The 20,811-nt window shown below is 40.1% G+C and overlaps 1 protein-coding gene across 3 annotated transcripts in view; it reads right to left on the bottom strand.

Annotated features, from left to right (window-relative positions):
* WWC3 (WWC family member 3) overlaps positions 1–20,811 on the bottom strand; it is a 61,553-nt gene that overhangs the window by 37,284 nt on the left and 3,458 nt on the right. For all 3 annotated transcript variants that reach the window (XM_081001294.1, XM_081001295.1, XM_081001293.1), the window contains exons 2-3: positions 4,359–4,468; positions 3,527–3,730 (exon numbers count right to left, since the gene is read on the bottom strand). In XM_081001294.1, coding sequence (XP_080857420.1) covers positions 3,527–3,730; positions 4,359–4,468 — 314 coding nt within the window. The remainder of the gene's footprint in view (positions 1–3,526; positions 3,731–4,358; positions 4,469–20,811) is intronic.

The raw sequence follows: 20,811 nt of genomic DNA on the forward strand, positions 1-20,811 counted from the left end.
TGGTTCAGCACTATCAGATAGAACTTATGGATTCTACTCACAAAGAAGAATTCCACTTGAACAATGGAACCAACCCTTCCCTCTCCCCTGCAACATCCTCTCAAAATCTACTCCAAAAGGTTAGGAAATCCATTGGAACCATTCTGGAGTGGGCGGGGGGTGGAATGTTGCTTGTATGTTGCTGGATCCAACATTCTGAGTTTAGAGGACACAGTACTTGTAATTTTATCATATGAAGGCATTTGACGTGTGTTGGAACATATTTTTAGGAAACACCATACAGTCATACCTCAGTTTGCAAACGTGATCCGTGCGGGAGGCACGTTTGCAACCCACAGCGCCGCGTCTGTGCATGCGCTTGACACAATTCGGCGCTTCGGCGCATGCGCGTGACTTCGTTTTGTGCGTCTGCGCGTGCGCCGAAACCCGGAAGTACCCCGTTCCAGTACTTCCAGATTTGGCGTGGTCCGTAACCCGAAAACACGTAACCCGGAGTGTTCGCAACCTGAGGTATGACTGTATTCTTTTATTGCAAAAGGTTTTAAATGATTTTGATACGGTACTTTCACATTGTTGGCACCTTATCACATAGGACAAGTAGGCAGTGCAAATAGTAGTAGTAATAACAATAACAATAATAATAATAATACACATAGCAGCTTCACCACATGAATATTAAGGGAAGAAGTCACTTTGTAATGAAATCCATCTCCTAAATAGCCATATGAACTGCTCCTGGATTAACACTAAACCTGGGCTCACCCAAACAAACTAGGGAGCATAGTTACACATGCCAGTTAAAGAAATGGGCCAAGGAAACTATTTTATCTCATTGATATCTGCACACATAATTTGGATTATATGCATTATGACTGTTCTTCTACCTGAAAAACCTTCGTTGCTAGATGAACTGTAATACTTCTGTTCCTGCAAAATCAAATACTGAGGCAAGTGTATGCCATTTGTTTTTCATAGTACAAATTATAAATTTAATTTAAAGATTTAGACTGATTAATATGTATCTCCCCTATGAGATACAACTAAGAACAGGAAGGACTGTCGCTGTCCCACCTAACAAAACAACCAATACAGTTGTTATAGTATGTATGAAAGAGGAAAGTATTTTAAATGCTTTTAAGATTCTATCCAATGCCATTTGGCATATTGGTAAAAGGTAAATAGCAAGCTTTTCACAACTACTGTATTCCAGTGCAAATAGTAAAATTTAATCTTTAGAAATAAAATTAATGCAAGCCTATATTGTATTCAATGGTACATGGTTCTGAAAAAGGCATATGTATGTTAAACAGCTTACTAAAGTAACATTCAGTCAAGGAAAATCACCTTCTCTATTAGCATTTTCAGAAGTGAGAAGTAAATTAGCATTTTACACATCTGAAATACACATATTTTAAGAAAAGCAAGGAAGCCGTTTCTGTTTAAACCTTTCTGTTACAAGCAATGTATTTTTCTGGGCTCAAGAATCAAATTAATGAAGAAAAATACAGGCCTTGGTTCTCTAATATTTATGCCAAGCAAACATTAAAATATGTATTTGTAAGCTTCAATAGCTAAAGAAAATCAAGCTTTTTGAAATTTCTGTCAGTTTTGAAAACTATGGAAAAAATTTTTTATAAAAACAGAATGACTCATACTGTAAAGCATCAATTACAACTAAATTGTTTTTCCTGATTCTATTTCTGACATGCTTGGTGCCATGTACACAAGAGATGCGTAGTGCACGAAGTTTTAAACCTTTGTTAAAGAATTATAGAAGTTTTGTTAGATTTTTTCAAAAGGTGTGTGCCATGAGTGATAATTTAAAATGAAAATAATACTGATCACTGAGCTGCTTTAAATGTGTGGGATTTTCTCTTTTAATTTTCACCAAGCAGAATACTCATACCCTGCACAGCCATCACACATACAAAAGGACCCTCTGGATCACATCCCTAGTGTGAAACTTGAATTCCTTTTAGATCCTGGATAAAATGCTGTTTGCCAGCACATTTGAAGTTTTAACTTGTAATGTAAGTTTTCTCTTTATTAAATACTCTGATGCCCTAATTCACAGATACACAAGTGGGAGATCAAAACATACTACAGTGGTACCTCGGGTTACATGCGCTTCAGGTTACATACGCTTCAAGTTACAGACTCCGCTAACCCAGAAATAGTACCTCGGGTTAAGAACTTTGCTTCAGGATGAGAACAGAAATCGTGCTCCGGCGGCACGGTGACAGCAGGAGGCCCCATTAGCTAAAGTAGTGCTTCAGGTTAAGAACAGTTTCAGGTTAAGAACGGACCTCCGGAACGAATAAAGTACTTAACCTGAGGTACCACTGTAGTTGGTTTTTAGCTTAACAGCACTCACCCAACAGAGCACTACCTGATATTTAAAATCCCTAGAGTTTAGAGAAAAAGTTGCAATGCCATATTTGGAGGGCTGGTATTAAACCAAATAAAAACAGAAAGCCACACTGAAGATATAAACAATTTGTTGTGCATATATTCCCTGCCTCAACAATATATAAATCAAGCTTTTCATGCCACACAAAGTTGCATGATGCAAATTTATCACTGGATTGGAACTGGAGCAAGTTAGTTGCACTTAGTGCCTATTGAATCAATGATAGTTAAGTTAGGTATTGCTAACTTTTCACATTATTTAATGGTACGTAACATGACTTGACTGCTTTTGATCCAAACCATTTATAATTTAAATAGCGCCACCATATTCTGAATTCCACAGACAGGATGAATAAATAACAGCATTATATCATGTTTCTCAAATTTTCCACATGTAAGATGGTTTCTTAATAAAGCTCAGAAACTTCAACTTAGCCTGCAAAGTGTAAAACTGGCTTGACTAAGACAGCTTTCAGAAAATAATAAATCAATGAATTATTAAAGGCAATACTAATAAAAGCAAATGTTCCCAATAGTAGCCTTCTAAAGCAGCTTTTCTTTTTTTAAAAAACAAAAAACCCGCTAGATATCGTTCCACATATCTTTACACAGAATCGAGTTAGGCCCTTAATTTTTGAAGATTCTGAATGGAAACAAAATTATTAGTTTCCTGTTACAATTTTTTATTGTATTTTTACTTTTGGATCCTGCCCTTCCCTGCAAAGGGAAACCTGGATTGTTAATACAGGGGTCAGCAAACTTTTTACCCATGGTAGGCAACCTAAGGCCCGGGGACCGAATCCGGCCCAGTCACCTTCTAAATCCGGCCTGCGGATGGTCTGGGAATCAGCATGTTTTTACATGAGTGGAATGTGTCCTTTTATTTAAAATGCATCTCTGGGTTATTTGTGGGACATAGGAATTCGTTCATTATTTTTTTCAAAATATAGTCCTGCCCCCCACAAGGTCTGAGGGACAGTGGACCGGCCCCCAGCTGAAAAAGTTTGCTGACCCCTGGTTAAGAACATACAATAATACAAATACAAACCACAAAACATTTAAAGTATCACTCAAAACATTCAAATATGAACCATTTGGAGATTAAAGGTAAACTTACAGCTGGCATAAGAGCGACTGTCATCCTCACACATTTTATGCAGCTGCTGATATTCTTCTTGTGCTAGCTCAAAACGCTGCTGCTTAATTTGGTAGATTTCTTTTTTGGCATTAAGTGCTTCCTGGGCAACAATTAAATATTCCTTCAACATGCGCTCCTGCTCTCTTCTCCACTGCTCTCTTGGGTCCTCAATCTGTGTGAGTTCTGACGAGGGGGAAAAAGGTGTTCAGATTTGTAAAGTGGCAAAATACATAATCATCATACTAACACACCAATTTGCAACCTACAAAACTGGCAGGCCTCCACATCTATACTGACTTCTAATTTGAAGACAGTTATTTCTAAAATATGTAGTCTAGCCTTCAACTGCCTGATTTGGATGCAACGAAAAACCACCGTTTAGCATTATGTGCATGAGCCTCTTCCTTGCACCTTCTCTAGCAAGTTTGCAAGAGGTCAGAAACATCCACTCTTCTTTTCAAATAACTGCAGAAGAAACGAATTATGCTGAGCCATGAAAGAAGATCCAAGCAGTTGTGTTTATAAAGGTTGTCCATCTTATTTCACTGCCATACCTCTGTCAAATGCAGCTGCCTTATATCTCAGAAACTTTACATCAAATTACACGAAGATAACCTGAGCTCATGGGAGCCATTAACATATTTCATGTTGTCAGAACTGTTTCATTATGTTTTAGCCTTACCCAACACGTGGCTCCTAAACACATTTCTATAGAAATTACTTATGTGCATTCATTTAGGCTTATGGGTGAATTAAAAATATTAACCGCATTAGTTCCAAGGCATTTTTTTAAAAAAATCCTTTTACTTACGATTGATATGGTCCATGTAATAAACACCAATCTGTTGATCGTAAACAGTTTCCCATCCTAAAGGCAGTTCATCGCCAACACAGTCAGCAAATGTCAATGGCTTTGTAATCCTATAAATAGCATGAAAAATGGAAATGGGTTCAAAGTGAAGCGTTCAGCCAAGTGACACTACAGTTGCCTATGGAAGTTATAATTTGGGGAAAGCCTTAGAGAGCAAGGATGGGGAACCTGTGCATCTCCTGTTGGTGTTGGAATGCAGGTTTCATCAGTCACAACCAACTTGGCCAAAAGATGAGAATAATGGGAGATGTTGTCCAGCAACATCAGGAAAGCCACAGGTTCCCCATTCCTGCACCAAGACTTTGAAAACTGAAGTTAGTACTGGTTGGATGAAGCACATACTATTTCAAGAGGTGGATATTGGAAGATATCTTGTAGAACAAGAGAGGCAAGATTTTCTTTTTGCATTCTAAGCTTAACAGTTTAATTATTGTGGTATGTAGCCCTACAGGTTTCTCCTCTAACAAAAAGGACTGTATTGAAATTCATTGCTATTACAAATTGAGCCTAGTATATGGTTTGTTTTTTGTTTTAGAAATATCAATGCACAAGAAAGTGAGTTTGTTTTCTTTTAAAATCTAGAAGTGAAACATTTACTGACATTAATTTTTTTTTATAACAAATGCAGTCATTTGTAAAATACCCTAATTTCACATCATCAAAACCTACAACATACATCAACTTGAGCCTTTACATGCAGTTATATTTGTAACAATGGCTGTGGACAGATATGATTCATCAAGTTGTTCAAGCATTTTCACAGCATACATTTTTGCAGAAAATGCTTGCAAGTTTTAGTTTCAAGCTAATAGAAGACATATCTAACAACTAGAAACTTTTTACTTTTCTAGTAAAAAACAGAAAGAACATTTCCAATTGCATATTTTCATACTTAAAATTGACTGACATACATTGTCAAAGGCTTGGGGAGAATTAGCAAGCATCCCTTCCACCCTGACAATTACAACAAAGGTAGGAATATTGGTTTATTTGTCATGATACAAGTCTCTGTTGCTTTACATCAGGGATGGGGGAACCAGCAACCTGCCACATGCTGGGTGCTCACAGGTTCCCCATTCCTGCTCTAAACAATGATTTCAGCTCTTCCTTTCTAAGTGAGAAATCTTTCCTGAACCTACTGTCCACAAGAAAGAATTACAGCATTTTAAAGTTGTGGTTCGAGGACCCGATCCCCCCCCCACAGTGGAATGAATACACAAGGACACGTGATATAAGGTTAATGGGCAAGAAAAGGCCACAACTTTATTGATTACAGCAAGTGAAAAGGTATTGGCTTAGGCATTGGATTACGTCAGCTGACTCCACCCCCTCAGAGAGGGGTGAGTCTGAAACAAGGGGGGTTTATTCACCAGTAGGTGGAGCCTGTTGATGCTAATCCAACTATAGGCTCTCCCCTGATGTCACCGAGGGTCGTGCCATGGCCTCCCGCCAAGCAGGCATCGGACTGAATACACGACCGCCAGATTCCTTTAACAGAATACCCAAAAATTGAAGGCATAGGCGATGGCCACACCTAGCCCTTCGACACACCACAACACATTATTCCAATGCCTAACCTACCCACCAATACCACGAAAGTTGTGACGATTGCTATGAGGTAGGCGAAAAAACCAAAAAGCCTAATGCCAAATGGAAAAATTCCTACCAGGCCCCCCGGACAACCAGGGCGACCAACCTAAGGTCCATAGCAAGGCCAAGGAAAACTAAGACCCTGAGCTCAAAGGGAGTGGAGGGTGGGTGAATTGCGACGGGTCGACGAAGAGTGAGGCTGAGGAGGGGCTGGCACCGCAGTATTAAGGCTGCTGTACACGCCCCTCGGAGGCACCTGATTGGGTGCCTGCCGATGGGCGTGGGCGCCAGCCAGGTGAGTGGGAGGCAGGGGGCTAACGCCCCCTGCTAGAGGCGGGGCTCGGGCTCCCGCCTACAACCACTCCCCTCTCTTCAGGAGGAGAGTCTTTCCTGCGTTATGGTAATTGATTTGACAGAATTTTGTTTCCAACTTCCCAATCATGTTTTCTCACTAACTCGGGAATGTCTGGGATTCACCAGCACTCATGGCTGCAAGGAATACTGCCTAATTCTACCCCAGATGTGTGGGGTGTCTGTGTACTGTTTGGTTCAAACGTCAAAGAAACCCAATAGGTCTTTTATGGCTTTGCCAGGACTTCACTATGGATTAGATTTCTGCTCTTGTATTATTTTGCAAGTCACTCACTACATCTCTACCCTACTCAATACTTGACTGACTGACCTGATAAGACTCTTTCTTTCCTCCAGTCAGCTCTCTGTTCACTGTGTTAATATTAAATTTAAAACCATGATTTCAAATTGATTTTTTTAAAAAATAATTAAAGTTAACTACAGCGTGTTAAATTGGGTGATAAGCTGTGGTTAGGCAAAAACAGGAGCAAAAGCACTCAAACCACCCTCTGCAGAGGAGAACAGGGGACAATGAGATCAGGTGAGGCTCATGCAGATCATGCTGAACTATAGGTTTAGCACAGGGATGGAAAACCTGTCACCTTCCATAAGTTGCTGGCTACAGTCCCAGTCATCTCTGTCTACTGGGCATGGGGATGAGTCTAATGAAATTTGAGAGCCCAGTAACACCTGAAGAGTCACAAGTTCTCCGTCCCTGGTTTCGTATCGCATTCAGACACAGCCAGCCTTCACCACACTGCTTAGCATTCCAGCTGAGCAGCAAGAAAAGCCTAAAGGATACTGCAGAATCTGCATGGAAAATCCTTTAACCAAAGACTAGCAACTCAACTCTTATTTTAAATTACCAAGTCAGCAGACTCACCACAAATGCTCGCTCTCATTGAGGGAATAATTGGCCCTGTGCAGAGATGCCATTGTGAGCTAATGAAGCAACTTGCAGATCTCTCTTGCACACAGATACCCAGACAGACAAAAGATTTGCTACATCAGTTTTAAGAAGTATTTTGAGAAGTGTTTAATTAAGAGGCTCCAAAGTGACAAGCGCGTGCAGGCTGTTTATCAAGATTATCTCTTGATAGTGCCAAGAAAGGCAACAGTTTTTGACATGTCTTCACTAATAAAATACACAAATGGGAGAAAAGAATACACCTATCTTTTAAAAAAAAATGTCAGACTGAAGTTGCATCACTATTAACACTACATTTGCTTCTGGAAGAACTAAAAGGCAAAACTTTTCTGTTATTAAGTATAGGTTACATACTAGCTCAAATATTTAATAAGCAAATTCCCCAACAGCATTTGTATTTTTATATTATGAATTATTGGTTGCAGAACATTTACTGTCCATATAAAGGTATGCATAAATCACAATGACACAATGTTAGGCTTCTGATTTTATAAGTCTTTGTCTGACATTTTTGAAATATTCTCTTTTGTGAACTTGGCAGCTACACTATCAGAAGAGGGAAACAAGGAGTAAAGTTATTCACAAGAAGAGCTGCTTACTGTGCTTTTTTTTAAAGTAACATTTCAGTGCTGGAGGCACTATTAGAACTTCCTTCACCTTTGCAACTACAGCCTGTCTGGCAATACATTCCAATACATTCCAGACTTAAGGGGAAAGCCAGAGTCAAGCTATGCCTCTGTTATGGGCACAATATTGTTTTTCAAAGAATCCGGCCAGCTGTTACCACATAAATATGCATTGTTCCACCTGTACACATTATTCCACCTTCCTTCCAAAGTAGGATCATACAAATGCTAAACACATAAGGGAAGCACCTATGGCTTATTGTCTCAATCCTTGTTAATGGCTTGTTATGGATCTCCACTGTTCTCAATCAACACCATCAACTTACAACACCCACCATGTAAGTCACATATATATCTAGGCACATTCAGGAATAGAACTAGTGCACATTTGTTGGTCTCCAACTAGCTGCTTTACTGAATGTGCCTACCATAAAACCTGCCAGCTGAAAAAAGGCAGCTATTTATGTTGCATGCTGTATGAAATTAACGTACATTCCACTTGACACAAAGCCTATTTTCCTTTCATTTTTAACACAGTTGTAAATGTTCTTGTGTAGGCAAGTATTAAACAAAACTAACAATGTATATCTCTATAAGAATTCCAATTTATGTAAGTAGGGCAGAACAGGACTACTTCAGTATTAATAACTTTTGACAATATTGCAGACAATGTTTGAATTCTCTAATGTTTTGGTAACAAGCATCACATACAGTTATTCCACAAATAAAGTTAACTATCTGTGATAAACAACAGGACTATAAATCATCCACTATTTTAAATATAACAATGCACACATCTTAACAACTTGACTAGTGAGCAACACTAGTTAGTTACCTCTTTCTAGATTCTAAAGATTCAAGTTTTACTAGCTATGGATGCAAATATATATATATATATATATATATATATATATATATATATATTTAAATGTACACTTGCAAACATCTTAACTGTTACCACTCTGGTTTTATTCTGACATTAGCTAAACAATGATTTTTAGTTTATTTTCTATATACTGAATACATAATCCAACCAAAATTAAATGTTTTAAAGTTCAAAATTAAAAGAGAAGTTACATGTTCTTACCTTTCCCACTAAAATCAATGGAACTTCAAAATCTCTAACCTTGGGCAAATTGTGTTCTAGTGCTTAAAATAAATCTATATAAAAGTAATCTTAGTTCTGCACCATTAAAAGTTGAATTCTAAAACCTGTATTAACTATGAAAAAGAAGCCTCTCTGCAATTTTTTGTTTCAATAAAATATTCAGCTTCTGCTGCTCAGTCAGCCTGAAAATAGTCATCTCATACAAGTTAATAATTGGTCCACAGATGATATGCAGTAGCACTGGGTTCATTTTAAAAAATGTGGGCTAGTAAATCTTGTAATTTGCAAAGCTCAAGAATCTCATCCTGTGGGCTCAAGAATCTCATCCTTTGGAAATCCTAGTGAACCCACTTCTGGCTTCTGAAATGGGGAGCAGGTATTATCTGGGCTCAAAACTTTAATATTGCTTTTTTTAAAGGAGAAAAAGAAAAAGAAATTCATCTACTTTTCTCCATTGGCACCTTGTGAGGAAAAAAAGGTTTACTTTTCCAGCATTCTACATTATTATTCTTAATATATATGAAAATGTTGTCAGCCACTAGGAGCTACATTCCTCAACAAATTATACCATCACAATTATGTATTTACATTATCATAGAGAACATTGCTGAATATGAAATCCACTGAAAAACCTAAGCTAGGGAGATCAATACAGCTCAGTCAATAGGGCATGAGACTCTTAACCTCTAGATTGTGGGTCTGAGCCCCATGTTGGGCAAAAGATTCTTCCTTTGCAGGGAATTGGGCTAGATGACCCTGGTGATCCCTTTGAACCTTACAATTCTATGATTCTATTATTCTAAGTGGTAATTTATAATACTTCTACAGAGAGGTTATTTTCATAGGATCCAATATTAGCCACAGTTCCATTCTGTTCCCCCACCGCCAGCTCTACTCTTCCCCCTCAATCCAAGTATCATTAAGCTTAAAATAGACATTTCCGTTTCCTCTGATTATTTCCCTTGTAGTTTCCAAACTTCAGAAATGTTTAGTCAGTATATCAGCTTCCTATGTTTGTATTTTAAATAGTATCAGTACCAGGAACTCTCTTCAATTGTGATTACCAACAAGCAAAATTTGTCCTTAGACATCAGCTGCTTGTTGGCATTTTTTTGTGAGCTATACATTGCCAGAAGAATGATAAATGAAAGAACTTAAATCTCTATAGCATAAGTCCACATAGAAGTATTTTACTGAGAGTCCTCAACCTACAGAAAACTCCTTCCAGTAACTATGTAAAACTGCCTACTTAATTTATATAGCTCCTCTATAGCAGAAGCCAATGTGGTATAGTGATTAGGGCATTGGATTGGGACCTGAGAGATCCGGGTTCAACTTGCCACTCAATCATGAAGCTCACCTGGTGACCTTGGGCCAGCCACAGCCTCTTAACCTACCATACAGAATCATTGTAGGGATTAATTAAGGAGTGGGGTAAGCCAGGTACTCTTTGAAGAAAAGGGGGGTGGATGATACAACAACAACAACAACCCACCCATCTGGCTGGGTTGCCCCAGCCACTCTGGGTGGCTTCCAAAACAAAAAAACATAATAAAACATCAAACGTTAAAAACAACCCAACTTTTAGCTGTCTTCTAAAAGTTTTGGAAGACAGAGAAAGAATAGGTCAGAGGTAAAGACCATGTGATATTAAGATGATGTGTGCCAATGATAATCATGAACTTCCCAGGCAGCCTGGCCACATAGTAGGGCATGGCCCTGGGTCTGAGATGCAGTAAATAAGCTCTTCTGATTATCTGCTCAAGAAAGCTGGAGAGGGGCCAGCCAGATGGAGATATCAGTCTCCAACCTGGCATCCAGAGATCTTCACGTGGACCTGCAACTGGACCTGCGCCAGACACAAAACGTGCCTGGCACCTGGGGATATTTGAACACTGCAATTTGTACTTCAATTTGAACTAATTAATTTGGTAAACCATTTGATGGGTGGCATCCTAGCTTACTGTGTACCTCTCTAGAAACTGCTAGCTGTAAAGCTCATGCTTTTGTTCCAGCTAGCAATGCTATCAAACAATAGAGGTGGTACAATGTAAGGAAATAATATCTGCACCCTAAAATGGCCCTTGCAAAGGTTCCATTACTGTGAGAAGATATGAAAAATTTTACGCTAACTGGAACTAAACACAAACATATACAATATTTTTTTCAGATCTGATACATTTTGTAATAATGGCACAGCTACAAAAACCCCTACTATGGTCATCATTTTGTGACTCATAATACAGAAATCTTAAAATTGACAAGTTGACAAGGTAAATTTGCAAGTTTAGAAACATTAAATTTCTTCTTAACCAAAAGGTACAAAAGGCCAGCAAATGAATTAAATACTATATTTTTCGCCCTATAGGACGCACTTTTTCCCCTCCAAAAATGAAGGGGAAATGTGTGTGCGTCCTATGGGGAGAATGCAGGCTTTCGCTGAAGCCTGGAGAGTGAGAGGGGTCGGGGCGCACGGACCCCTCTCGTTCTCCAGGCTTCAGGAAGCTATCCGCAAGCCTTGGGAGCTCCGCGGGAGTTCCCGTTGGGCTCCCCAGGCTTGCGGATAGCAGCCTGCATCCCGAAGCCTGGGGCTCGCTGCACAGTGCGCCCCGGGCTTTGTGCAGATATCGGGCAGCCCCACAAGCTCGGGGGACAGTGGGGAGGCGGAGCGCCGCCACCCCGCTATTCCCCAACCTGGTTTGGAGGCTGGCGGTCAAGCATTATGTCATAGTCTCTTTCAAATGATAGCAATAATATTTCAAGTTTCCATACCAAGACAAATGCATGCAAAAAAATATCCACCGAGCACACCACATCCAAAATATGGTCAAGTACTCCTATTTGCATAATTATTTTCTGGGTGTACTAAAATTGGATGCCAGTCTGGAAATGTTGTAACAGCTGAATATTTTAACTGGCAACACCCTTACACCAACATGTTTTTATGTCATATCAGCTATAAATCCAGACACACAGAACATTTAGTTTCAGAATTAAAATCCTTTTGTGAACTTTACCAATACATCATACAAATATATATATATATATATATATATATATATATATATATATAAAAATTTAATAATGTTCCACTTTACCAGCTTCTCTTAACAATATGCAGCATATGCAGCTAGGAATGTTAGGGCAATGCTTTTTTGTCTATAACGATACAGAGTTGGAGAAAGCTGTTCATATCAAAACACATAATCAATTAGTGGAATTGTCGGTATGTAAGCAATTAGAAAAGGATGCTGTGATTACTAAGAGTCAGCACGGGTTTCTCAAAAACAAGTCATGCCAAACTTATCTTATTTCTTAATGGATCAGGGGATTGCTGTGGGTGTGATAAATCTTAACTTCAGTAAGGCTTTCAACGAAGTCCCTCATGATATTCTTGTGTAAAAGGTAAAGGTAAAGGGACCCCTGACCATTAGGTCCAGTCGTGACCAACTCTCATCTCGCTTTATTGGCCGAGGAAGCCGGCGTACAGCTTCCGGGTCACGTGGCCAGCATGACTAAGCCGCTTCTAGCGAACCAGAAGCCGTTTACCTTCCCGCTGGAGCGGTACCTATTTATCTACTTGCACTTTGAGGTGCTTTCGAACTGCTAGGTTGGCAGGAGCAAGGACCGAGCAACGGGAGCTCACCCCGTCACGGGGATTCAAACTGCCGACCTTCTGATCGGCAAGTCCTAGGCTCTGTGGTTTAACCCACAGCGCCACCCACGTCAGGCAGTGTTATTATTGGTGCATTTGTAACTGGTTGACTGATCAAACCCAAAGAATGTTCTCCAATGGTTCCTTGTCATCCTGGAAAGAAGTTACAAGTGGGCTGCCGCAGGGTTCTGTCCCAAACCCCGTGCTGTTCGACATCACAAGGTCCCTGGCCCAATCCATGCAGATATTGTAGACAGATATCCACTAGCCTCTGATTGTCAATAATTTTGTGTTGCTCATAGTTTGTAGCAATTCATTTATCCAGACAGACTTACAAGCATCTGCCATCATCAGAAGTACAAAGCGTCTTATCTGTGCAAGCTATGACTTCTGCTGATGTAGTGAATGCCTGTGATTATGCCTAGCAATAAAAAGCATAGCTCAGGATCAAAATGCCTGACACAACTATTTAACTACCTCACTAAAAGTACTTTTTCCAGCGTGCAAGTACTCTCTAAGATAGGCGCTGGGGATCTCAAACCTAGGGGACTCTGCTCAGGCCACACACCCTCACCTGCCTGCCCTGCTCCCACCTTTGAATGTTTCTTCCTTGCTGGAATAAGCCATTCAGCTGTGGTGCCTCTTGCTTGCTTGGATGAAGAAGAGTTACGTATGTGGGGAGGAGGTGGATGTGTATATATAGAAACCTCTGTGTGAAGGTAAAAGTCACATTCATTGCTCCTCTACTTCTGCTTCTGGTCCCACCCACCACTGGCATGCAGCCTATGAGACTGAAAAAGGTTCCTCACCACTGCCAAGGCACCAACTGAAGGAGAAATATTTTGATTTGGAAATGGAAACAGTATGTATATAGCTGTCCGATACATGGAAAGTAGTCTGCTATTCTTCCTGAAGGAACTAGAGCAAGCATACCTTTCATTCCACAACTTATAAATGCTGTATTGGACTTTCTTTTACATATAGTATCTTTACCTGAATACCAGAAAGAACAAATCTGTCCTGCTAAAGAAAAATACAGAAAAAGAAAGGGTGGGAAAACCTTCCAATATGGAATAGTGCTCTTTGTTCAATAAAACATTAACATGAATCTACAGATAAAACACTTGCGTAGGCTCTTAATAATATATTCAATTATTAAGCAATTGGTTTTGAAATTCAAAATTAGCGTAGCGAAAAGCTGTTTCAGTGCAAGTAGAACAAAAAATGGAAATCCTGCCATATTATGAGCACTATGATTTCTCTGATGTATGTGTGTAAAATATATATAGCTGGATTCATTTTAAATAGCTGGGAGTAATGCTGGCATCCTAGATAATAAAAAAATAGTGACAAACATGAGACATTTAAAAAACATTTTAATTAATTTTTCTGTCTCCACCAAAAGTAGACACCACAGAGCTTTTTCAAGTCCAAGAGTGTATTTTAAATATACATTATATACATACTTAAAGAATATTTAAGCTACAAATTTACAATCCTGCATTTTGAAAGGTTTATTCATGGAAAAGCAAAATAAATGCATTTCCATGGGCAGACACATATTTTCCAGACCAGAACTGTAGACGCTCTGTGATTGATTCTCAACTTTAAAACATCCTTCTGCTTAATAATGGCTCATCTTCACTGCAGTTTTCTATACATGAACTTTGTCCATACGTCTATAAATCCTCTGAAACATTTATAAACTAATTTCAGAGTACAACCTGCAGAGCAAAACCTATATGAAATAATTTTGCAATCTCTAGGCCTTTTAGTATTTTGCAAAACCCGCTATGTGCTCATTTAGCTTACAAGACATAGGCAAATGAACAGCTTGATGTGAATCTTAACAAAAATAGATTATCAAATACTGAAGCATGTAACTTAAGCATTCAAGTAAAATCAAAGCCTATTTATTTTTTAAATTTGCATTTAATATTCAGACAAGTTTACACAAATCTTTGATGTCTAGCTTGTACATATGCCAAGGCAGAGATACATCTCAGGCTTACGCAATTTCCTTCCCCTCTTGCCAGCACACGGGAAAATTTACTGGATTCTGGTTATATAAATGGCTACATAAGTAGGTCCTACTCAGTTCAGTATGAAAAAGGACAGAGATTCTTGTCTTCAGTCTCTGTCCCACATTAAAATGTTCTACACACAGCAGGAAAGAAAGCTCAGTAGTGTGCCCTGCTGTGTGTACAGCCTGAATGCTAAGAAAACTGTTTCCAAAAACAGTGAAAGAAAAGGAGCATGTACAAAGAAAATTCGCCAAGGAGAATGAATCTTTAAAAGAGCTAAAAATGTCATTTTATTTGCTTTTTGAAATCTTGGTGCTATTTCAAGATACTATTATTTGTTGTTTTTTGGCCCGGTGGCTAAAAAAGTCTACATAACTATATTATTTTAAAAAGAAGGAACAGGAAGCACAGAAACACATTATTTGATGGTGAAATTGAAGTATGTCTATTGTACTAAATAGTTTAAAAAAATTAAGTTTAAAAGTCATCTAGCAATAGCATTAGAACTCTACTATCTATTTGCAAATGAAATCCTAAATGAAATCCTTAGAACTGGAGAAAACAACTTGAATAATACTGCATACCAGTTTTTGTAAGCTCACCTATGTTGTAGCAGGATATTCAAGTGAAATTCAGAATGACAAATAAAGTTATTCATATCAAATTAATCACCACTTTCACAACAAGTTCCCTAACCAGTTCCGTGCCTGAATGGCATATGAGAATTTGAGAAGTGTGTCCTAGCACAAAGGGAGTCCAGAATAAGAATGATTTCCATTGCAAAACAGTTTGGATATACAAGAATGACACTTAAAGGGAGCTGGAATTGTGCAAAATATTCTTCATCATCTAATCCACAGCTGTATTAAATTGGCATATATCACCATCTCTTTCCCCATCCTCTTAAGCAGAGGTGGGCACACTGGCAGGATCTTCTACGTTTTACTAGAACCCCAGGATAAACTAACCAGAAACAGGTGTAAAAGGGATAAAACAGTATTCTCAGCATTAAGGAACAAGGTGCCTCTAAGCTAAGGTTACCAGATTTTTTTCAATGAATCCGGGGACACTTTTCAACTTCAATAGGAATGATAGGATTTTGTCAGGGGACTGATTTGTAAATCCAGGGACTGTCCCCGGGAAACGGGGATGTTTGGTAACCTTACTCTAAGCAAAACTGAACTCAGAAAATTGTTTTCAATACAGTGGTATCTCTACTTACGTGCACGTCTTGTTACGTATCCTTTGGAATACGCACGTGGAAAACTCGGAAGTATTTTTCCGGGTTTCGCCACACACACATGCGCAGAAGCGCTCTACCGTGCTGTGTGTATGTGCAGAAACGCTCTATTGTGCCGCACACATCCGCAGAGCAGGCACCTCCGGCTGCGGAAACCTTGGGATCCAACCAGAGCTCTGGAACAGATCCCAACCACAACCGGAGGTACCACTGTACTAGAAGTGAGTTCACAGTCCTGTCAAACACCACTCCACTCCTGGTGCCCTGCATCCTCCAAGTTTTCTTCATTCTAACAACCTCAATTAGGAGAGAAATAAAACTCCTGTTCCATGCACTAGCATACTAGACCAGGGTAGGCTATAAGGTGACCTCCAGATGTGTTGGACTACACTCACATTAGCCCCAATCAGCATTATCAATAGTCAGGGAGGTGCGAGTGGAGATCTGGAAGGTCCACATTGGGTACACCTGTGTTAAGTGGTGCAAGCAGAATGACATTCATTTGGACTCTTCCCCTCTCTTCCTCCTGCATGCCCCCTAAATATGAAGCATATTTGGGGACAGTGGGGGGCAAATTTGGAAGGAGAGGAAATAAAAAGTCCTGTTGTGCAAGCGAAGTCATTCTGCTCATGTATTTATTTAGTTGAAAACTACGCATATTTTGCCAATTAAAAGTATTACTGATTAAGGTTGCTTTTATCATTGAGAGACTTTCACACTTCTGAAGTTTTAAGAGAAGCTTCTGAAGTTTCCAAGCCCACAGCTCTGTACAACATGTACTTCCACACAGAGAGCTGTATCAGCTACAAATTAAGCAGGTGCTTAAATACAATACTAGTTTCACTAAGCCATCATCTAACATCTTCATTCAGTTTGCAAACAAGGAAGACGGTTCTCATTTTCATTTGAATTTTGGTGCAACCTTCAATTATTTAATGTGTGTTAGTATGCTATCAGTACTTGCGTAATATTGTGTGTGTGTGTGTGTGTATGGAATTTCATAGATCATCCCTGCCAAAAGCGGTTTGAAATCACCATCAATCACCTGATCGGCAGTGACCTCAAATCCTGGTGAGATGTAGCTGGAACCCAAGCCATGCCTGCAAAGAAACATTTTGCTTTGAACTTCATTTTTACTTTCAGGCTGCAAAAGAAAATGAGCCACCTGTTGTCAGGAGCTAAGGGAGCCCATTGCTGTTCTTCACCCTGATTTAGCTCCTGGGTTGGTAGAGTATTTAAATTATGTTAGAAGCAATTTGAAATATTTTTTTTAAAAAAAACCTTGCAATGCCTTCTATACATCCAAACGAACTTTATATTACGCTTCTCAAATGCCAGTTCCTTATGCCACAGGGCAAACTGTTTTTGAAACCACAAGAATTTTCAGCAAAGCAGTGATATAGCAAGACCTGCTTTTCAAAACAAAATGTCCCACTAAAGATGCTCAAAGTAGCTCTTTGAATCCTGGCCATAGATTTGTTTATTAGAGCTAAACATGGGAAACTTGGTAACAAAGTTTGTGTTGAAAAATTAAAATGATTTGAAAATTTGGCTAGTGCCCTTCGTTCATTATTAATACAAAAAGAAACTGCACACATTTTTACTGTTTTGTAAAAAACAAAAGCACAACATTTCATGGGTTTACTTAACATTCCATGCGTATTTCTGGTAAAGTAGTTTTGGCTGATATTCAAGCTCTCCAGTTATGAAAACACAATTCAGTATAGGAAAACACACAGATATTTCTTCTTTCATAGGAATGCATAATACTCACAAACATTCTTTCTTGGAAATGTAGATAGAAGGTTTATGACTAGTTTCTAAATGACAACATACTCAGCTTTCCTTTTAAAAAAATCAAACAAGAACAGATGTAATCTTATTAAAGCAAGTGCCTGTAAAAATTTAATCTATATAAATAATAATGTATAAATATAAATAATAATAATAATAAATGTATACTGCCACATGGCATTTTAAAAAGAATTAGGGTCACACGATCAAGCAATCTACAAAAGCAGTCTACAGATTAAAGTGATGGGAATGAGTGCTGAAGACCACTCCCTGCAAGGCCGTTTCCACCTGGCCTAGGGGCAGGGGCCAAGACTCAATCTGCCTGGAGGATGAGGACCATTTAGATCCCTTCGAATTTGGATTCAGGCCTCATCAAGGGACTGAAACTGCCTTGGTCGTGCTGTTTGATGATCTCCGACGGGCTAGGGACAAGGGTGAAAGCTGGGTCCTAGTTCTGCTGGATCTCTCAGTGGCCTTTGATACCACTGACCACAACATCCTTCTGGACCGGCTAGAAGGGCTAGGAGCTGGGGGCACTGTTATTCAGTGGTTTTACTCCTTCCTCCTGCGCTGTGTCCAGAAAGTGGTGTTGGGGGGATGAATGTTCAGACCCCTGGACTCTCAATTGTGGGGTGCCTCAGGGCTCTGTCATTTCCCCTAAGCTTTTTAACATCTGTATGAAGCCGCTGGGAGAGATCATCAGGGGGTTTGGGCTGGGTGTTCATCAGTATGTGCATGATACACAGCTCTACCTCTCTTTCAAATCAGAAACAGTGTAGGCAGTGAAGGTCCTGTGTGAGTGTCTGGAGGCAGTTGGAGAATGGATGGTGGCTAACAGATTGAGGTTGAATCCTGACAAGACAGAAGTACTGTTTTGGAGGAACAGGGGGCAGGTGGGTGTAGAGGACTCCCTGGTCCTGAATGGGGTAACTGTGCCCCTGAAGGGCCAGGTCCGCAGCCTGGGAGTCATTTTGGACCCACAGCTGTACATGGAGGTGTAGATCAGTTCTGTGTCCAGGACAGCTGTCTACCAGCTCCATCTGGGACACAGGCTGAGACCCTACCTTCCCCCAGACTGTCTCGACAGAGTGGTGCATGCTCTAGTTATCTCCCGCTTGGACTACCGCAATGCGCTCTACATGGGGCTACCTTTGAAGGTGACTTGGAAACTGCAATTAATCCAGAATGCGGCAGCTAGACTGGTGACTGGGAGTGGACGCCAAGACCATATAACACCGGTCCTGAGAGATCTGCATTGGCTCCCAGTAAGTTTCCGGGCACAAATCAAAGTGTGGGTGCCGACCTTTAAAACCCTAAATGGCCTCGGTCCTGTATACCTAAAGGAGCATCTCCACCCCCATCGTTCAGCCCTGAGGTCCAGCTCCGAGGGCCTTCTGGCGGTTCCCTCACTGAGAGAAGTGAGGTTACAAGGAACGAGGCAGAGGGACTTCTCGGTAGTGGCGCCCACCCTGTGGAACACCCTCCCATCAGATGCCAAGGAAATAATCAACTATTTGACTTTTAGAAGACATCTGAAGGCAACTCTGTATCCGGAAATTTTTAATGTTTAATGTTTTACAATTTCTTATGTGCTGCAAGCTGCCCAGAGTGGCTGGGGAAACCCAGCCGGATGGGCGGAGTATAAAACAACAACAACAACAACAGAGGCGGTGGGTTAACAGGAAAATAACTTAATTATTGAAGTTATTCAGATTTAGTTATAACAACATTTGGAGACCAGTGAGTTGTACCAACAGCTTCAATGAAAAGGAGAGGATAGGTTTGAAGCAGAAGTAAGCACATTGGCACTCTGGAAGACAGTTCCATGCATAAAACACAGCAAAAACGTCATCTGTGAAGAACTTTAGATGGCTTAGGGGAGCAATAGGTGGTCAAGATAAGGGCACAGATGGAGATGTATATGAAAACTAGAGAGATAAAGAAGGCAAGGCCTACATGGTTTTAAAAGCAAGGATAAGAAGCTTGAACAGGATTCAGGAATGGACAGGAAGTCAGTGTAAGGATTTAAGGAAGGGCATTACAAAGAGGTAGTGAATGATTCTGGCAGAGGTGAATGCTTTGTCAGAAAGTTGCTGGAAAAGCAGTAGACCCAGGTGAGAGAAGGGAAAACCAGAGGAGGAAATTATGTAGTAATCAAGGAAAGATATGACCAGGGTGAGGCCCAGAGGGTTGTTGTTGCTTTTTGTTTGTTTGTTTTTGCTGAATCAAGCAGCAACAGCCATGTTTTTATAACGGGAAACACACCATAGTTTGACAATGGACTAGACGTGGGAAGCACAGGAAGCAGTTTCTGCTACATGCCTGCTCAATATTTCAATGGGTAAGTAAAATGAGCAAAGGAAATAAGTGCTTGGAAAATGACAACAAAGCAGAAATATGTCTAGGTGGAAATATTAGAGGCAGATGGAGATATGAAACTTGGGGAAGGGCGAGAGCTTGGGGGCAAAGTAGTAGAAGTGTCATCAGCGTGTAGGTGGTACAAAATCATGGGCTATGGGCAGGCCACTCAGGCAGCGCATGCAGCAAGGGCAGCTCACACTTTTTAGCCAGAGGGATGCATTCAAAAACTCAGCCAACCTTCTAATGCTCATATGGACTCTTTCTCATAATTACACACAGGTGCACACATGCAACCCCCACTACAGTGATAGGTTGAGAAGAGATATTTCAATGTCTCCTCTCAGCCCTGTGCTACAACAGAGCAATTTCTTAACCGTTGCACTGGGCGGAGTGGAAAGGTTTGAACTTCTCATCTGAGATCTGTGCTGTGATGGAGACTCAGATCGCAGACAAGAAACCATGACTGAACTTACTGGGTTGGCAGAACTCATCAAACTGCTTTATGGCCTGACCCAGCTTGTAGGCACACCACTCCTCATAAATGCAGAGGGAAGTGGAGAGGACCAAGAACACTTTCCTGAAGAACTCCAATGAAGCAAAAGGAAAGTAAGAGCTTCCCAGTAGGAAAACATTCAGAAGGTGCTCAGGCAGATCAAAAGAGGCCCAACTGGATCATGGAGTTGTAAAAAGACATGCAACAAAACAGAATTCCCTGT

Source organism: Podarcis pityusensis (genome assembly GCF_964106645.2).
Source record: "Podarcis pityusensis genome assembly, chromosome: 4".
In the NCBI taxonomy this organism is placed as follows: domain Eukaryota; kingdom Metazoa; phylum Chordata; class Lepidosauria; order Squamata; family Lacertidae; genus Podarcis; species Podarcis pityusensis.